This window comes from Miniopterus natalensis, chromosome 5 (genome assembly GCF_054644295.1).
Source record: "Miniopterus natalensis isolate mMinNat1 chromosome 5, mMinNat1.hap1, whole genome shotgun sequence".
Taxonomy (NCBI): domain Eukaryota; kingdom Metazoa; phylum Chordata; class Mammalia; order Chiroptera; family Miniopteridae; genus Miniopterus; species Miniopterus natalensis.
This window is the reverse complement of record NC_142085.1, coordinates 56,966,609-56,987,638: the sequence shown is the minus strand read 5'-3', so window position 1 is coordinate 56,987,638 and position 21,030 is coordinate 56,966,609. Positions and strand designations below refer to the sequence as shown.

Sequence of the window (21,030 nt, the reverse complement as noted above, 5' to 3'; positions counted from 1 at the left end):
GCAGGTTCAGTCTGGAGTTAGGGTGCATACTGTAGGTAACCAATCAATGTTTTGCCCCTCCCCCATTCCCTTCTCTGTCAAATCAATAAACATATCCTCAAGTGAGGATTTTTAAAAAAAGATATTTCTCCTGTTAATTAGTAAAATAATAGCATTGGCATCCGTACATAAACCTATGAAAAATATATTTTTTAAATTAGCGTTATAACAAATTAAGGGAGAATACTACCTTCTCCAGTTTGTAATCTGAATAAAATTCTATTTTAGTATTTTTCAATTATTTGCCAAAAATTAGGAAAATCAGATTTCCTAATACTGCAAATGAAATGATTTTGAATTCTGTTCAAACTTAAGCTTATATCAAAAACTGGCATTATCTCTTTTTTTTAAGTATGTTTAGCTGAACAAAAGTATGGTAGTGATAAGCAAAAATAAACATCTTTATTTGTTGAACTGTAGTGCCCTGAATTTACTCACACCCTTTGAGCAAAGGGAGAACGGGCCCACAGAGGTGTCCTTAAGATTTAAAAGGCAGAACAGATGGGAAAGTTCAGTGAATGGCATTTTATTTCTAAGATGCTTAGTAACGGGCAAGTAGACTCTAGATGTGGCCTTGTACTTTGTGACCGGGATACGGATCTACAACTTAATACCCTCTTGGAAAGCAAGATCTCAGGAGGAGGCAGAGAAAGAAGGTGATTTAAAGGATTAAAGGACCTACAACTAAAGATTTATCACAAAAGAACTTAGTGGGTGTTCTTTGAGCTGTGCAAGAAAAGCACATATTGTAGAACTCTATTCACTGCTTGGCTGTAATAATCATGGGGGTGGGAATAGATAGGGAGGTCAGGATAGCTGTTATAAATAAGAAATAACTTGATTAAGAGATTTTAGGACATTGTCATTAGGATTTTGTTTCTTTGAATCAAAACTATCTTTAGTATGAATAAAATATTTAAAATTCAGACATGATTAAGCTAATTAATATACAATTAGCCCAAACATTTTAACCATGGGTAAATTCAATTTTATAAAGGAAATAGATACTTTAGTGTTCAATTCCATCAAGCCTGTGAACTCAGGATAAGCTAAAGATATTAGGTTTTGTTTTAACCTATTTTGAAAAGGTAATTTTTAAAATATTATGCCAGACTGATACATTCCTTGGTTTTAAAATTGTAGGTTATATATTAAAACCAGTTCTTTCCTGTATCCACTAACAGAAGAACTTTGAGAATTTTAAAAATATTTTCACCTGTTTTTAGGTATAGATGAAATCCAGCCCCTCGATTAGTTACTATTTTAGTAATTGGGTAGCTCAGTTGGTTAGAACGTCATCCCAATACCCCAAGGTTGTGGGTTTGATCCCTGGTCAGAGCGCATATAAGAATTAACAAATGAATGCATAAATAAGTGGAACAACAAATCGATGTCTCTCTCCCTCTCTCTCTGTCTCTCAAATCAGTAAATAAAATTTTTAAAAAATTATGCAGTATAGTTAGTATATATGCATAGTCTGAGAAATAGCTTTTTTCTTTTTTAGTTTGTATCATTTCCTTTTTCTCCTTCTTTAAAACCTTCAGTAGCTCCTAAGACAATATAGGATAAAGTACTCTCTATTTCCTATTACATTCACCTTTTTCCTGTACCTGAGCCTATTCCAAATTAAAGCTGTTCCTTATTTAACTCAACAATGATGCCAAAAAGTAATTAGCCCCTAAAAGTTGTAATATTTCTGAATGAATTCTCCCATTGAATTATGATATCTCAACAGACACATTCTTGTCATTTCACCTTAGATAGGCTAGAGGATGTATAAAGTCAAACTTGGTTACAAAATGTTTATGAATCTTGTCAAACAATGGTACGTGTACAGGCAGTGTCTGACCTCCATAGCTGCGACCTTGGTGTCGTGAAAGAGAGCAGGCACAGAAAAAAACCATAGAAGCTTGGGAGTATCTGTGAGTTCCCAAGAAGATGAGGAGAGACTATGAAAAATAGAAGCTGCTTAGCAGAATTGAACCCAAGCACAATCTGATTCCCGTGCAGAGCCTGCCTGCTTATATAGTAACCCCAAAGCCTTCAAAAATGTTCACCTAGAAGGCCCACATCTTTTATAAATTGAATATCGAACTTGAAACTCATTGTTATGCTTTCAATTGAGTTAGGCTTTTTTTTCTTTTTTTTATGGAAACATCTATGCAGAGCTCATTCATTCAGTACATACGGATTGAAGGTCTACTGTGTGCTGGTATTAGGGCATTGGAAATATAGCAGTGAACAAAAAAGACAAACATTCTGATCTTACGGAGCTTACGTTCTATTGAGACAGACTAAATAAATAAATTAGTGTGAGATATCAGCCCTCATACAATAAACAGTGCGCATTAGTTTAAGAACCCTGTTTTCTTCTTAACACCTAACAGTTATTCTAAGAGGAATAGGGATAATGTGAGGAGCATTTAAGAGGTTGGGTAGACTCAGGTGAGTTATTTATCGAAAGAGCTTTGGGTAGCATAAAGTCACCAGACGCTTGGGAAGAGACACTGAGAGGAGTGCAGGGATAGAGAAACAGAGAAGAGGAGCTCTCAAAGACCAAGATCACTCATTCTGTGATTTCGCCCCCCCCCCCCCCCAAATCAGATCTCACCCTGAGTATAAACAAGGGAGCTAAGCTTTTCTTTCTTCCTGTCCTCTGCTTGTCATCACAATCAAGAACTTAGGCTAATGTGTAGTTATCAACATTTTTAAAATATTCATTAAAAGAAGCAGGCCAGCTTCTGCTGCTTTGGATTCAGACAGACCTGGGTTCTATTCTCAGGCTGCATTTTACTACTTTTATAACCTTGGACAAGTTACCTATACTTTATGAATTTCTGTTTTATAAATGTGTAAAACAGAAATAATTATATCTGCCTTATAAGTATAAAGTGCTTAATGCATGCTTAGGAATTCATAAGTTACTGGTCTTATTATCATTAGCCTGGAAAGCTTGACCATGACTGAACACACTTATTCTTTGGGAGAAAGTGATTCTCTAATTTAAAACCACTGACACTGTTTAGAATATTGCTTATTTACAGATATGGGTGATGGATGGCCTGTTTCCAAAAGCCTATGTGGAGATTTAAAACTGCATTTCTAAAAGAAGAAACCCTATGCTAAGAGAGTAAATCTTAAAAGTTCTCACCACAAGAAAAAAAAATTTTGTAACTATGTATGGTAACAGATGTTAACTACATTTATTGTGGTGATCATTTTATAATATGTACAAATATTGAATCATGTTATATACCTGAAAGTAATGTAATGTCAGTTATTCTTGAATTAAAAATAAATAAATCAAAGAAGGAACCCTAAAGGAGAGAAAGAGAGCAAAAATTTGTCAACATTCTTGCTCCTTTATAAGTCATATAACTCTAAAAATTAAATTGAAGAAGTGAAAAACGTAGAGGACAGATAAGAACAATGTAAAATTAAAGTTCAGTGCTAAAAGGATCTCTGTGTACCCAAAACATGATGTTAAAAGGAAAAAAGTGCTTAGCAGACAAGCTACATACACAAAAACAGGAAGATATCAGCTGGAGGAGAAATATCTTGACAAAGTTAGTAAGCAGAAGTAATTTTATAAACCAGCATTCGTTCTAAATGAAATGTATTAAATGACAATAGGACATTTTTAAAGAATGCTTAAACCACATAAATGTAATGAATTCTACTCCCACTCTTAAAGTTATTTGGTTTAATAGCTGAAACCATTGCCCTTTGTGTTTTCTAATTAATTATTATTCTTTTTTTTAAATTTTCACCTGAGGATATTCTTTCAACTGCTTTTCAGAGAGAGTAGAAGGGAGAGGGAGAGAGAAACATCGATGTGAGAGAAACACATCAACTGGTTGCCTCATGCACTCGCCCCGACCAGGGCCAGGGATCGAGCCGCAAACAAGGTACATGCCCTTGACCATAATTGAACCAGGGACCCTTCAGTCCAAGGACTGATGCTGTAACCACTGAGCCAGACTGGTTAGGCCTAATCAGTTATTAAATATAATTCCTATTCTAATGAATAGATCTACAAGTAGATAGTATTTTAATATAATTCCTTGGGTTAATGAGAAAATTTAAGGTTTAATATGTGGTCCATGAAAACATGATTATGCCTTTGGCCTGATTAGTAAGTATTCTTTCTACTAAAATATGTCTATTCTTTTTTATGAATTAGCTAAATTTTTTTCAAGTCAAATGACTAGGGAAAGCCATTTGATCAGGAGAGGAAGATAATTTGAGATTTATCTCTTAAATTTCAAAAACAAAAAAATGAGGCGTGATTTCCTTTCTCAAGAAACCTATGTCGGAGAAACAAAATCCACCCTCATTCCTACCCTTTGCTTCAATTCCCACTGTTTTCAGGCCACCCTCTCGCCTTGCCAGAATTGTCTCAACACCCTCCCTAACTCATCTTCCTGCCTCTGGTTTTGCCCTTTCCAATATATTTTGCTAAACCCTAGCTGAAATGCAAATCTGATGTCATTCTACTCTTTAAAATTTGAATAACTCCACAAAACACTTGAGTGAAATGTATTTTCCTTAATGACTCTTTAACAAGTCCCCCTTATTGTTTTTATCTTTTACCTAAACTACTCCATTACTCTCCATACCCTCTCTGCTGCAGACCCAATGAATTTCCTTTATTCTGCTTCCCTAATGGACCACTCTCACTCTCTCCCCTGCCTCTGGACCTTTGGTACATGCTGGTTTTGTTGCTTAGAACTGTCTCTACTCTCTCTGCTCTCTCTGCTCTCATTCGCTCTCTGTCTCAAGTCTCTCTCTCTCTTTCTCTCTCTCTCTCTCTCTCTCTCACACACACACACACACAATTCTTACCAAGGCCTCTTCCAGTTCCCTAAGCTTCAACTCTGATGTTTCTTCCTTAGGAAGCCTATCTTGACCCACTGCTCCAAGTCTGGACTCTTAATGCTTCATAGTTCTCTGCTCAGATTAAGTGATTTGACACCACTCTGCTTTTATGTCAGTGTATCAGCTTGTTTTTGAGAAAATTAGAGTTGAGACCATTACTGCTAATGACAGATGCAGAAACCTCACTTTGGTACAGCCAATTTACCAAAACATTTTTAGACGGAAGGAAATATTTCAGAATTAATATTACTTCTTGTATTAGATGTCAGATTCTTCTTAGAAGAAATAAAATGTTTAAATAGCAGACTTTATAAAATAGCTACTGGCCTACATTGATAACCTGTGGTAAATATCAAAAACATAGTTCTTTCCAACTACTGTTCTGTGCTCAGGATGTTCATCTTTTCAGCAGATGTTTATTGCATGCCTGTCATGTGCCTAGCACTGGGGGTTCATTAGGAGAAGCAACTTCAGGACATCCAGCCTACTTGAAGTGAAATCTTTGGAAAGTACAAACTTTTTATTGAATGATTTTTGTCAACGTAAGAAACATTCAAACCTGTAAAGAATTTTTGTGAGTTTATTTGAGCCAAATTGTCGACAATTTCCGGAAAGCAAAATCTCAACACATTGAGATAATGCTCCAGAGAATGGCAGCTTTGCACCTTATTTTATACATTACAATTCAAAAGAGAAGATGCAAGTGAGTTACATGAAATCATTAGTGATAGATTAGGGAGGTGGGAGAAAGCAGAGCCGGGAAATTTCTGGGATTGGATGAAAAATAAAATTATAGACAAATACATCTTTACCCAGGTGGGTACAGAATAGTTAACAGTCAACAGTTAACAACAATAGCTAGGAGAGGGTTTGTACTCTCTGCCCTGGTGCTTTGGTTGTGCCCTGAGGGGTTTGGGAATGTTATCCTAGATGGAAAAGACTACAGACAGGCTTAGTTAAGGTAAAGATTGATTTTTGTCAGGGAAGATTTTAGCCTAGGACATGACTAACTGCCATAAACTGCTTTTAGTTTAAAAGTTTTTAAATTCCATATCATCCTTTGTGGTTACTTTAGGTCACTGAGTATGCAAGGCTGCCACACAGGCCTTCCCTGAGCTTGTCAGGTTAGCATGTGGTCCCTTTTCATCCACAATTTGGAACAAAACATTTATAGAAGTGAAATCTGCACAGTGATATTTTCAGGTCAATACATTTGTTGGAATTCCTGGTAACTGGAGATTTATTTGGAGGCAACCTTAAGTATCAAACACAACTTAAATGTATACAGTTTGAAGTTTTAATTTGCATTTAATTATATTAAACCATTTTTGGGTTAGCTAAATGCATGCTTTCCCCTTGCCTCTCATTAAAAAATAGAAAGGTAAGCATCCTCCACTTTGCAAATGACATAATTTTAATGCCACAAACAAGGTTATGCCCTACTAGATAACTAACCCCACTGTTTTACTCCTTCCAGAAAATAAAATCACAGCCCAGCTCTTTAGAACCAGTCATCATTTTTCACGTACTTCATTATCTAACTAGCTTTATAGCTCACAACCCTATACAACAAATCCATTTGTGTTTCCGATATTCATGTACGATCAGTTTATCATGGAGGGCACATCATATTGCTGCAAATTGGATGATTTGCTGGGTTTATTTTTGCCTGTTTGTGGCTGAGTGGGCATTTGATTATAATACTTGTTTTTGTAGCTGTGCTCAGAGTTCCCTCTGAGCTTGGAAGCCTCTATATAGTCTTTTCTTCTATGCTATTAGCCCCAAATTGCTTTTCATGACCAGTAAAAATATTTTGGATGCTTTAGCAATTTATAAAGGTAGTTTATGAGAACAAACATCTTATTGATTTGGGAATATAAATAAAAAGTAACCATTTTTTAACCTGCTACTTTTAAAATATGACAGTTTGAGCAAAAAGAGTAACAGTGTTGTCTGAGACATTGTAATCTTACTCCTAAAACTGAAACTTATTTTCATTTATAAGTCCTGGTTCTGTGCCTGTGAGGATTTTTTTATTTTTAACTCCACTTGTTTCCTTGTCAGAATGTTCCAACTTTTTTAAAAACCTGAGCATGTAAGCTTTTTAAAAAAACAAGGGCAAACATGCAAAAAGAGATCTAATTTAGGATTTTATTTTAAAAAGTGAATGGAGTCATGTAAGGAAATAGTGTTGACACAGGATTTGAGAGATTTGTGTTCTCTCAAGTTCCTCATCAGATTTCAGAGAGAAATTCTTTAGAACCCAAGGCGCTTAGGAGGGAACATTAGACATTTTAAAGCCTTCGAATATACATGAAAAGAAAAAATTCAGAGATCTGCTACCAAATCTTATCTGTGTAGGAGAGTGATATTTATAGTTTCTATATGTCTTACCAAAAATAATTTTACATTGGATATAGATAGGCAGGCCATGGTTCCGAAGTTCCTCCTGCATTCTGCCGTCCATTCTGCGTTGTTTGGGCATCATTGGAAAGGAAGAAGGGAAATTTCAATAGTGTATAAAATGTAAAACGAACTTGATTCCTCCTGGTGGTGAGGGCCAGCCCAGAGGTTGGTTGCTGTCTGGCTCTAGGTGAATGGACCCGAGCGGGTGGACGGAGGGCAGGCTCTCGGCTGCAGGTACCGGGCACGGGCGCATTGGCCTTTCACCGAAGCCCCAGGACTCGCGCCGCAGTGCACGCTCACCTCCCACCCGCCCGAGCCCCTTCCGGACCTGAGCATTAGCTGCCCTAGGCAGCTGGGCCCCTGGAGGTTGTTTTTCGCCGGGTCCGCGTCGGAACCGCCCGCCAACGCCCGCCCCTCCGCGCTGAGAGGGCGGGGCTCCGGGGCGCCGCGGGTCCGAATTGGTGCGCGCGGCCGCCGCGGGCGGAGTGACAGCCGGGCTGGGCGGTGCGGTCCGCTTGTCGGCCCCCTCCCGGCTGCGCCGCCCCCGCCGCGGACGCCGACCGAGGCGCTGCAGCCCCGAGCCGAGCCGGGCCGGCAGTCCTCCCAGCGCTCGCGTCCTCCCGAGCGTCCGGGCTGCTCCCAGCGTCTCCGCGCCGACATGCGCCTGGCCACCGCCGCGAACGAGGCGTACACGGCCTCACTGGCCGTCTCGGAGCTGCTGGGCTGCAAGCAGTGCGGCGGGGGCCGCGGCCAGGACGAGGTACCTGGGCGAGGGGCCTGGCGGGCGGGTGCCCGGGGGCGGGAGCGAGCTGGTACCCTCCCGAGCTGCCTGGGCTGCAGGATGGTCGTGTCACCCCCGCGCCGGTTCCCCCTCACAGCTTCGGAGACCGCTTTCCTGGGAGGGCGCCCCTGGCCGGCCCCCTGCGCGGCAGGGGCGTCTCGGCGTGGCCGGCGTCCCCCAGGTGAAGGGGCGACCTGTGATTGGCGGGGGCGGGGGAGACGTTTCCCATTGTGGTCCCCGGGCGAAAGCTGCCGGGCTGGAAGAGACAGCTGTCTCGGTCATTTAAATGGAAGCCTCCGAAACGTAAATAACGTTGCCTTCCGTGCAAGTCTCCACAAGTCAGAAACCGAACAAAGCTCCAGTCTCACGGTAGAACAGCCTGTGGACTTTTTCCCTCAGCGTCCTGTCAAACCAGATTATTCAGTGACCCTCACTCCCTTTGCCTCCTACTTAAAAAGAGAAAGAAAAAGGAAAAAAAAGTACATTTGAGTCAGTTAAAAGATGATAGTGCCTAGAGTAGGTATGTTCTGCCAGCTCCGTGACGTTATGCACAACGTTTACTCTTGTTTATTACCATCCCTTTTGTGTCTGAATTGGCCTTCAGAAGGAGCTAATTGTAACATTTTGTATTTTTCCTAAGTGTTTGCAAATACGGCACCATTTGAGAGTTACTAATACAACTTTAAAATTTGAACCTTTGAAAGGCTTTGATTTAGAAAGTAACAAGGACAAAGTAGAGAAATAGTCATTAAAATTTGAATTGAAATCAGATTGCTGTATTGCCTCAGTTCAAGAAATCTAAATACAAAGTAAGTTCTCTGCAGCTTTGCCTACCAAAATGACTCAGTTTTAGTATTCATAGTATTTTAAATGGAATCTTCATTATGAGAATACTTGTATATTCATGTAAACCTAAATAAAGACACTTTCTCTTGAAGGTTGTATAACAAATACTTTTTCTAGATTTTAACAGTCATGGACATATAATATGCTCTTTCTTTACAGTTAATACAACAACCTAAAAAACATACACAAAAAAACACAACAAAATAAGAACTCTTATACCTTACTTTGGAAACTACCAAAGAGAAAACACCATGAAGGTGTTCGAATAGCATTTACAGTTTCTGTTTGCAGGCCATACAGATCTTCTCTCATTTTGAGAAGTGAACCCCAATAATTGTGCTTGAATAGATCTGTTATTTCTGGTTATATCTGTGTTGCAGAATCCTGGTTCTTGCCCAAGTCTAGACTCTCTAAATATAGCCATGTAAACTGGAAGATAAAGAGATACATTTTAGCTTGAACATTGATTACCCAAGGGATTGTGCCCATGGGATGATGTTCAGGAAACCAGGAATCTTTGTATAGTTGTATTTCGTTTTTAACACATCCAACATGTGAGAAGATAAATTAGGAAGCAGTGCTTTATAGGAAAATGATTTACTTTACAGAAGAACTAATAACACAACTCCTTCAAATAGTAAGCTTCATGGTGCTTTTATATTAAACACTTCCAGGAATGAAACTCCTGACTAAAAGTATAGGGCACACATAGGACCTAAGTCAGCCTTACAAATCTAGTGCTTTGACGTCAGTGAATGTTTATTTTTCTAGAATATAGTTCATAAAAGACTCGATACTAGAAAATGAGATACCTGAACTTTCCATATTTCTAAATTCCCTAGTAGAGTTAATGACAATTTTAAAGAAACACTAATATGTTTTATTATAACAGGAATATTTCTTTATAACACTTCTAGATTTATTTCTGTTTAAAATTTTTAATGTCAAAAGGCACCCAGCTATAGACAGTGATTCTCCTTAAGAAGGGGGAGTGGGATGAGAACTTTCACTTTTATACAATATACTTTTGCCTTGTTGAAATGCCTCAAAAAGCACATAGTCCAGTTAATATCAATGTTGTGGTTATCAGTATTAAAACATCTATACAGTTTTAAAATGTACCAAGTGCAGTGTGAAAAATATAATGATTGAAATGATCTGAGTATTTTTAATTTTTAACTAGTTTTGCAAGTAGGTAGAAGCTATAAGCCAACAAATGCTTTCATTTTGCATTTGTGGCAAATTGTTCATTCTTTCACTTATATAGATTATAAATGTATCTAACAAATTTTTAAAATCTCATTAGAACAGTACTTTCATAGTGATACATTATATACATAGTCTTTCTGTGGTACTGTCAACATTTGCTAAGAATTTTCATACTGTGAAAGTATTTTACTAACAGTAATGATACTATGTCAGAGATTTGCAGCAATATTGTGATGGTAGAGGCTGTTACTATCTCTTTCAAAGATGCTGATTAGGAGAATTGTTGAGGAGAGGACTGTTAGCTCCTTTTAGTTTTTCCAGCCACACCTTCACCAAGAGCCAATGACATTTATGCTGTGATTAGCATCTACATCTGTTTTTCAATAAGGCTACTTTCTATTGGCAGTTTTGCTTCCCAGAATCTGGATTGGCAAAAATTTTATCAAAGTCTGTAATTCAGTTTCTTACAGACACAGATGAAGTCATAATTGAAGTAACCTTTAGGAAGTTATGAAATGCACTTAGTTTAGCTTATGATTACCCCGTTGAAAACCTGCGGTGCCTTTTTTTGATCAACACCTGCTAGAAAATAGGGTAGTAACTAATTTGTCATGTAACTAGGAAAAGCAGTGCTTCAAAAGTGAGTTTTCCAGAAAATTGAAACTTTTAACCTTTTAGAGACCAAGAATACTGTTGTATAATAATAACAGTATATAAAGGGACTTTTAAGGTATCAAAACCTCTTAAAGAGGCTCAAAAAAAACCTATCTCTAGAACTAGACTTCCTGGCTGTTTTGGGGTTAATTATCACTTGTTTTCTTTTCCCAGAAGTTAGAATTCAATTTGTGTGCAATGGGAGGTTACATGGAATCAATGATTTGCTCCCCGCCAGTATCTGGAGTTCAATAAATTGGGACGCAATCTCATGGCTCATCAGTAGCACCCCAGGTCAACCCTTTGTCTCTCTTGGGCATGAAATTAAGTAGAAAAGATCATATCATTTTCTTGTATCCTCCTCAGGTACTAGTCTAGAAACAGAGAGAGAGAACAGTGGACATGTCTTGAGTCCTGCCTACAAAAAGAGGAGAATGAAGATGTGAGGCCTAGAACAGTAGTAACTGTATTTCCCATTATATCAATCTTGATATCAACCCTTTCTGTTTGGGAAAGTCTTAATTTTTAAAAACCTGCCCATCTCCTCCTCCTCCTCCTCCCCCCATCCTTTCTTTCACTTCCTCTCTTCCCCCCTTACCATTTCCCTTTCTGCTTTTGCTAAATGGCACAAACATCTCACAACTTCTTCAGCTTAGTAGGAAATTGACCCTAGTAGCCCAAGGGTGAGCTGGGTAAAATTCTCTTTTTTTTAGAACTAGCCTTAGGTAAAACAGTGAAATCATATTCTTGAATGTCAGAGACTCCTTTAAGTTCCTTTTCTTTCTTTAGTTTTTTCTGTTCTTCTGTCCCCTTTTCTATTCTTCTGTTCTCTTTTATAGATTGATCTTTCTTGTTAGACTGGTCTCAACAAGGAATGAATGTGATCTTATACTAAGGTTATTAGCATAATGGATCTAAAACCCACTCCCAAAAATATTTGGTTTTTCTTAGCATCCTGTTTTAAAATACATAGTTTTTCACTTTAAAATAATGTATTTCTAAAGGAATAGGAAGGAAGGCTTTGCCAATGAAGGCAAGGAGGAGGGGAGACAGTGATACCAATATGACTTCTAAATCCCTACACCTGTAGGGATGGACTTAGAAAGATTTGAAAATTACAGAGGACCATTGGGAAAGACCCTTGCCATACCTATAGGAAAATACTCCGTTTCTGAAATACTGATAGTGACTTGTTTTATAATAGTTAGATATATAAACTGTACATTTGGTATAAAGACAAAACCAAAATAATATAATTTAACCTTTGTTTGAGGCCCATGTCTATCAATCTGGTCTCATTAAAGACTTTATATATACACCACTTACATGCTGCTAATGTATTTGTAAAGTTCTAGAAATAGAATTGGTAAGTTTTTTTCCCTCTCCTTACAAAGAGTAACATAATTATACATATTATGCATTTTGGTTTTTTGCCTCCACATTATATATCTAGGAGATCTTTTAAAGCCAACCCATGTGGAACCACCTCATTTTGTAAAGACTGCATGTTATTTAGTCCAGCAATTTTCAACTGGTATGCCGCAGTAATTTTAAAACATGCGATACCTATTTCGGTCAGGTTAGATTGTCAAATATAAAAATGACAACAGCCAGCACAGTAGCTATCCAGTGTGAATGAGTCAAAATTATACCTTTTTTTTGTCAGATCACAAAACATACATTTTTTAGTATGCCCCAGAATTTTAGTATTGCATGACATAAGGTGAAAAAGGTTAAAAATCGCTATTTTTGTCTCTGGTCATACTAAACTGTATTGAAACAACCGTCTGTTGGTGAGCACTTAGGTTATTTTCTGTCTTGTACTGTTAGAACAATGTTGCAGTGATTATCCTTGTATATACTATAACATTTCACATATGTAACCTATATTACTATAGGCTAATATTTAGGATGGAATTGTTGATTCAAAGGGTATTTGATTTTTTCATTTTGCTCATTATTGCAAATTGCCCTCCCTGGAAGTTGTAGTAATGTGTACTCCTTATATCTTTCTTGATCTTTTTTCCTCACGCTTCAGAACATTCCCATCAGAAATGTATAAGTAATGAATGATATTTTTTCCACCTCCTCTCCACAGCCTGTTATCAAATGTTTTTATTTTAAGCAATCTTTTAGGTGACAAATGATATCTTAGTGTAGTTAAGTCACAGTTGTTTTATTATGAGGTATCATTTTGTTAGTCACTTGTATTTCATTTCCTTTTAACTGTCTGTGTTCTTCATTCATTTTTCTCTCAGGTTATTCAGGGATTTCTTATTCATTTGTAGAGTGTTTATGTATTAAAGAAATTTAGCCCCTTGATATATTAACTGCAAATGTAGTCCCCAGTTTTCTGTTTGCTTGTGACTTTGTATACTTATTTTTCCAATGTGAAAGTATTTTTGTCATCAGATTTATCAGTCTTATATTGTATGACTTGGATTTTGTGACATTATTACTCCCACTCTATTTCACGTGTGCTTTGATCTACTGCAGTGGTTTTTATTTTTGTGAGTTTTTGTATACCTAGCTCTGACTTATTGTGGAGTAAAGTGTGATTTAAGGCTCCAACTTAATTTTTTTCTGAGTAGCTATCCAGTTGTTCCAAGATCATTTGTTGAAGAATCTCCCTCATTTGATGTCACCTTTTTATATACTAAAGTCCCTAGAATAATCTCTTGTTATAAAATGAATAATAAACCCTTGAAATGGATATTTTCTTAAAATGCGCTTTGTAAAGAAATAAGAAGGGGTAAATATTGATTTTAGCCTTAAAGTTGTGCCCAATATATTTTGTTTGAATTGTATGTAATTAAGTCAGAAATTCAGCAGTTTAAAAGGCTAATAGAATCATCATTTTATATAAGTGGCTGCAATTATACCAAGATGATGTATTGAATAGCAGGAATGTGGTTTTTCTTGCATTCATTATAGAACATTAAAGTAAAGACATAGACATGGTCAGACCAGTGGATTGAGTGCCTCTAATGAAGTGAATGGTTGTTAGAACATTACTGTCATGCATACGTGTGGAATAACCAGGTTAAGAAATCACTGGCCTCCAATACAAGATTATTTGAATTATATTATATATGGTGTAGATTCATTTGGCAAGTATAGCCTGCTTTGAATCTGAATCTAGAGTTCTCCTAATAAAGCTTCTCTTCGATTTTGTCCTGCCTAATTTTTAAAACCCCATTCTGCTCAAAAGGTTTTCATTCACTTGGACCAGATTTCTTGAATTGCTGCCACATGTCTTTCTTTACTCCACCCCCCTACCCCCTGCTTTTCTTTCTTTAAAAAGAAAGCATCTGGTTTATATCATGAGGGATTTTTTAAAGCAGTATTGAGAGGATAGAAATGCTATTTGTATGTAATTTTGTATGTAATGTAATTTGTATCTAATCAAGGGTTAATCTTTAGTTGTTAAAACGCTAAGAACTTTTTGTTTGTTTGTTTAGAGACCAGATTGATGAGCCTCAAAAAAAATAATGTTGAATTATTTTGATTTTGTTTCTGTAAGCACACTGTATTGGGGGGAAAATGGAAGCCTTAACAGTAGATTTTTGTTTTTTGTTAACCATACTGCATTGTCCAATAAGGTATAGAATTCTAGATTCCAGGTACAGGATTCTAAATTCACTATGTCAAAAAGCAAAAAACCATTTATTTCTCAATTATCTGAGCTTCTCTAAAATATAAGCAAGGTTGATGGCATCCTGTAGATAAAAAACTTAATTTAAGGCTCACAATCAAACTTAATTTCTCTAAAATTGTTTCACTCAACCACAGAGAAAGCATGTCCTGCAGTACTTTCTCTTTTGTAGATTTAAATAACTACTTTTTTATTCATAATATTTCTAATCTTATTGTGAACTATTATTATAGATGTAATAATAATTATACTTCTTTCAGTTTAAGACATCTAGGTAGAGGTTACTGCTTTTTCATTTCCTGACAAGATGCACAGGAATTGATATTTTGGTTGGTTGTGTTTTGGATGTACAAACACATTGGTCTTATTTTGTATCACTGACAATCCACAGGGTTGGCTGCTATGTGCTGAACTTTCTGTTCTAGACATTTTGCCAAGTACTCTATGCAAAACTCTGGTTTAAGTGAACAGGTTTCATTGTTTTTAGTCAGAGTCGTATCGTAAGCTGTTGTCAGCTATGTGACATGAACAGAGGAGTTGGTATGTATATATGGCTATGAAAGCAAACCACCCAAACAAGCCTGTCTCTGTTCAACTGGTGTTCCTCCCCCCCCCCCTTCCTGTAGCCTCAGTTCATGTTGTTTACTACTGGAGGCCTGAGATGGTGTAATTTTCTTTTCTAGGAACTTGGAATTAGAATTCCTCGACCACTAGGACACGGACCAAGCAGATTTATCCCAGAAAAGGAGGTATGTTGTTTGTGAAAGTACATAGTGAACTGTGTGCTTTTAAGGAAAAACTTACACGATCTGCATCTTGGCATCTGAACAAGTGTTAGTCAACAACATGTTTTACACAGAGTCGATCACAGTTAATCATCATGCTTTGGCATTGAATATGTGGGATTAGAAAGCTGTTGTAGTCATGTTGATTTCTAGTATTTCTAACACCCATATTTAATCAAGGAAAGGTAAGACTTGTTTTGACCAATGATACCCATCTAATTAGATGTTATTTAGTTGTGCCCTTAGCTGAGTTACTTGGTATTGACCATCTCCACAGGTTGGCATCAGTGCTCAATTGAGTATTTAATTGTAAGTATGTAAATACTCCTATGCTTTGTTTACAGATTGTTTGCTGTTAGTCAGTTTTGGTTCTCCTTAAATTGAGTGGGAGTAAGCATTGTTATAAGGAAAGGCTTTAGTATCTGTTTGCAAGCTCTGCAAGTTTGGTCATCTAAACCTGCTTCTTCTTCTGGATTCCGCCAGGTCAGCAAGTAGGCTATCTAGGTGGCCTTTGATGTTCAGACTTTGTCATTTATTCCCATCTACACGATATGTGACTTTATTCTTGGTTGAGTTAAATTTGTAGGATTATAACCTGTCTCTTCCCTTAAGCCAAATTTAATCTGCTTCTAGATGACCCTTAAAATGCAGTGCATGCATATTTTCTTTAACACTGATTTACAGTTTATGTAACCATGGTTTTCCTCTCTTTTATACAGATTCTTCAGGTGGGGAGTGAAGACGCACAAATGCACGCTTTATTTGCAGATTCTTTTGCTGCTTTGGGTCGTTTGGATAACATTACATTAGTGATGGTTTTTCACCCACAGTATTTAGAAAGTTTCTTAAAAACTCAACACTATCTACTGCAAATGGATGGGCCATTGCCCCTGCATTACCGGCACTACATTGGAATAATGGTTTGTGAACATTTAGTGAAAAATTCTGCCTGCCTGCTTTATTAATCTTTTTAAGAGATGGTTAATGCTTTAAACACAGGGATAAATACTTATACTGTGACTTCTAAGTGGATTCCTGTTAGGTAGTATCTGTTTTTCCTCTTTCTAAATAAGTATACCCTCAAGTGTAACAGAAAAAGAAACATGTATTTACTTTTGAGAATAATAATAAATAAGAATATAAAGTAGAACACAATACCTGTTTTACTATTATAAATAGTTCACATTGACATAAGTGGTGCTACTCCTGTGTGATGTGTATTCCATTATTTTATGGTTGGCACTAAGTAAAGTTTCTTCTTAATCTGAGTTTCTGAAAATTGGTATATAATAAAAGTTTCTGATGTTCAAATACTTTTATCAGATATTTTGTTCTTGGAATATTTCTGAAGTGCTTTCTGTGGTGCTGGTGTATGAATTTGTAAACTGTTTATGTGAAAACTTCATTTCTGTAGTTCAGGAAAATTTGAAACATACTAGTCAAAAACTTAACTGTTTTGAACATTGTAAAGAAAAACAGGATGTATAGTTCAAGATTTTATTATTGTTACAAAAATCTTTTTGTTTTCTGTTAAGGCTGCAGCAAGACATCAGTGCTCTTACTTAGTAAACCTCCATGTAAATGATTTCCTTCATGTTGGTGGGGACCCCAAGTGGCTTAATGGCTTAGAGAATGCTCCTCAAAAACTACAAAATTTAGGAGAACTTAACAAATTGTTAGCCCATAGACCTTGGCTTATTACCAAAGAACACATTGAGGTAAGTAGTAAAGTAATGTATCTAGGGGGTCATTAAAAAAATTAATTTTTATTTTTTTATTGAATTAATTGGGGTGACATTGGTTAATAAAATTATACAGGTTTCAGGTATACAATTCTATAATACATCATCTGTATATTGTATTGTGTGTTTACCACCAAATAAATTTTTTTAATAGACTATTTTGAGAGCAGTTTAAGGTTTATAGATAAATGTCAGTGTTTCCATATTCTACCCCCTCAGCCCCCCAGACACATAAGTTCTTCTATTATTAACATCCAGTATTATTAGTATGGTGCATTTTCTGTGATTGATGAATCAACATTGATATATTGCTATTAACTAAAATCTATAGTTTACATTACAGTTCATTGAGTTGTATAGTTTTATGGGTTTTGACAAATGCGTATGGTCATGTATACACCATTACAGTATCATACAGAACAGTTTCACTGCTCTAAAAATCCTCTGTTCATTTCTATCCCTTTCTCCCTAATTTTTTTACTGTCTCTATAGTTTTGCCTTTTCCAGAATGTCATACAGTTGGAATTGTACAGTACTGTATGTAGCCCTTTTCAGACTAGCTTCTTTAACTTATCAGTATGTATTTAAGATTCCTACATGCCTTTAAATGGCACGATAGCTCATTTATTTATTATTTTTAAAGAATATGTTTTTATTGATTAGAGAGAGGGAGAAACATCAATGATTGGCTGCCTCTTGCACACCCCCTACTGGTGATCGAGCCCACAACCTGGGCATGTGCCCTGACTGGGAATCGTACCAGCGACCTCTTGGTGCATGGGACAGAGCTCAACCAACTGAACCACACTGGCTAGAGCACTTGTTTATTTTTGCTGAAAAACGGTTCAATGTATGGATGTATCACCATTTGTTTATCCATTCACCTATGGAAGGACATCTTGGTTACTTCCAGTTTGGGGCAATTATGAATAAAGCTGTTACAGACATTCATGTGCAGGTTTTTTGTTGGACATAAGTTTTAAACTCAATTGGGTAAATAACTAGGAGTGTGATTGCTGGACTGTATGGTAAGCCTATGTTTAGCTTTACAGTAAACTGTCTTCCACAGTGGCTGGAGCAGTTTGCATTCCCACCAGCAGTTAATGAGCATTCTTGTTGCTCTTCATCCTTGTCTGCATTTGGTGTTATCAGTGTTTTAGATTTTAGCCATTCTGATAGCTCTGAAGTGACATCTTGTTCTATATCTTTTAAAACTACCATCTTAAACTAATTCCTTCTAGTTCTATTTATTAATAAAGGTAATAGAATAAAAGTAGATTGGCATTCTCTAAAAGTATCTACCATGCAATAGAAATTCTTGAAAATACATCTTTTTGGTCTTACCTGTTTTATAGAACATTTTAATTACTGTTACATAGTTGAGACATCAAGAAGATACAAAATTTGAATATGATTAATACAATGTTTATTATATTGTCTAGTAGTGAAAAATTATGCAAGATTATAAAATAGATAATGAAGCAGAAGGGACACAGGTGTAAGACTTTGAAGAATTGTAGACTTTACCTTGGTCATAATTTTCAAAATATGATTTAAGTTAGGAATATTCAGAGTCAAGTTGAAACTATCTTAAAAATTCCTTGAGGAGGCCTGATAATAATTTAAAACAAAAATAAACAGGCATATTTTATACAGTAGGTCCCACTTTGAACACAAATTATATTTGGTTTGAAAGTTGGAACAACATAGTTAATCTATTCATAATTTAGTTTATAAAATAATGGCAGCTGCTTTTAATATGCTTTGACTGCAAAATGCATTCTATTTTTAAATCAAGATCTTAGAAAATCAAAATGATAATGAATATGTCATTATCAGATTATGTTAAGCTCTATTGGTGAATACATGTTCATAAAAATTAGCAAATTCTGGGTTCTACATGTCTCAAATTGCAGTTTCACACTTTGTATAATGACTAATTCTGTTTTCAATAGATTAAATACCAAGATGAACTATATACTTTCACCAACACCATACCCCAATATAAAAATATATTCTCTTTTTTCTCCCCTAAGCAACTTTTAAAAGCTGAAGAGCACAGCTGGTCCCTTGCAGAACTGGTACATGCAGTAGTTCTACTCACACACTATCACTCTCTTGCCTCGTTCACATTTGGCTGTGGAATCACTCCAGAAATTCATTGTGATGGTGGCCACACATTCAGACCTCCTTCTGTTAGTAACTACTGCATCTGTGACATTACAAATGGCAATCACAGTGTGGAAGAGAATCAGGTCAACTCAGCAGGAAATGTTTCGGTAAGTAACTCATTTGTTACAGGATTGTCATAAGACTAATCACAATAATTGCTGTTGTCTTATTTTTTCATTTGGCGCCTATATCTGTTCATTCAGCAAGTATTTATTGACTGTCCCCAAATGCCCAGCACCAATTTAGTACTAAGGGATATACAAAATTATAAGATCCTCTAGGATAATAATAATATTTGGATTAGGAGCCACCAGCATGTGCTCATCAGAGCCAGCTAGCACTGAATGGCTATTGCAGTGAGAGGAGGGGAGGCTGAGGATAGTGCTACGTGGTGATGATGACTTCCTAATGCTGATCACAGCCTTTTCTTCCCTTCTGCACAAGAGAAACAGGCTGGCTTCTTAATTGTTTATCTTTTAGAAGATTTAATTATCCTTGATCTGTAAATTTCTCCTTTTAAAATTCTTTTTTATGTTTAATTTTATACAAGTAAATATTAAAGAAATGTAATTTTATTAAAATACGTTCACCTCTACTTTTCTCTGACTTTTATATTTTCTCAGTTGTTATTCCTTTGAAACAGAATGAGATGAATTTTCTATAAGCAAATTTTAATTCCTGTATACAATGAGTGAAAATTTCCTCTGCATTCTTTTGCTATAGCGAAAGTTCAGGGGTTTATTTTATGCTTCCAAAGAGAAATCAGAGAAACAGCATCACAGCCTTCTAAATACTGTGCATGGATTTTCTCAGTTGTATTATTCCTTTGAAACAGATTTCGACAGGTTAAATTGCCTTTAACTTATATATTTGATTGTGGCAAGTTATCTAACTTCTCTGGGCTTCTGTTCTTCATGGGAGGTTTAAATGAAATGTCTCTGAAGAGGTAAAAGGCCTAGTACAGCACTTGGTATTTATCAGGTGCTAACACACAGTGAGATGAGCACATGAAGGAAAGCCATGTTCCCCAGGTTGGTTGACATGCTTTGCTGACAAGGCCCAAGACCCTCATCTTCATCCTCTTTGGAGCTAGTTGGGGTCACGTCTAGGTCTGCATGTGGCCACTGATTATTCGTCAATGCTTAGAGGTTATGAGCTGGTCTAAGGGAGAGTATATCAGTTGCTAGGATGCTGGGAATTGTAGTATTGTCCTTCTCCACTTTTGATACCGTACAAGGCTAAAGAAATAGTACTTTATTGTTTTTAGTGATCCTTCTACTAAATAATAGTGAAATAATAGAAAATTTTTCTCTAGTGGATACTCTCCCTATTTTCAGGTGTTGAGTTGGCTGCTTTTAGAAAGTTTATAGCCCGCCCTGATGGGAATTGACTATAATCTGATACAGCTTATTCTTCAGGTACATATCAGATATCTGGCTTAGTTCTTCAGATACAAATGGTAAAAAACAAAACAAAAGTAGTTCCTCATACAATAGCAGCATTTTAACGTTAAAATGAAATGCCTTAACTTTTTTTTACACTACTAACAACTTCAACAGATTGTTCAAGGAGCAAAAAACAAAACAAAACAAAAAACCCCCACGGTTTCCTTTCCCTCTTATTTCTATCAAGAATTGGCTCACCGAAGAATACTTAAATTTTGGACAGTTTATTTTAGAGGAAAATGGATAAAATAGATAAATTAACACAATGAGGGATAATGTGAGTCGACAACTTGATTTAAACACACACACACACACACACACACACACACGCACACAAACTTAGGTCTCTCTCTTAAGCAACACAACCCGTTTCCACCTTCTTAATTTTTGTTTGGCTACTGACCCGGTCTCAGGAATA

At 36.5% G+C, this 21,030-nt stretch overlaps 1 protein-coding gene across 2 annotated transcripts in view; it reads left to right on the top strand.

The window, feature by feature from the left end:
* Positions 1-21,030, top strand: part of SESN1 (sestrin 1) — an 89,826-nt gene that overhangs the window by 60,679 nt on the left and 8,117 nt on the right. The window contains exons 1-5 of one of the 2 annotated variants that reach the window (XM_087817543.1): positions 7,937-8,083; positions 15,152-15,217; positions 15,973-16,173; positions 16,789-16,971; positions 19,032-19,274. In XM_087817543.1, the coding sequence (XP_087673669.1) occupies positions 7,982-8,083; positions 15,152-15,217; positions 15,973-16,173; positions 16,789-16,971; positions 19,032-19,274 (795 nt within the window). In that variant the 5' untranslated portion in view covers positions 7,937-7,981. Of the gene's footprint in view, positions 1-7,936; positions 8,084-15,151; positions 15,218-15,972; positions 16,174-16,788; positions 16,972-19,031; positions 19,275-21,030 lie in introns of those variants that run through there. The other variant, XM_016217503.2, reaches the window with a different exon arrangement.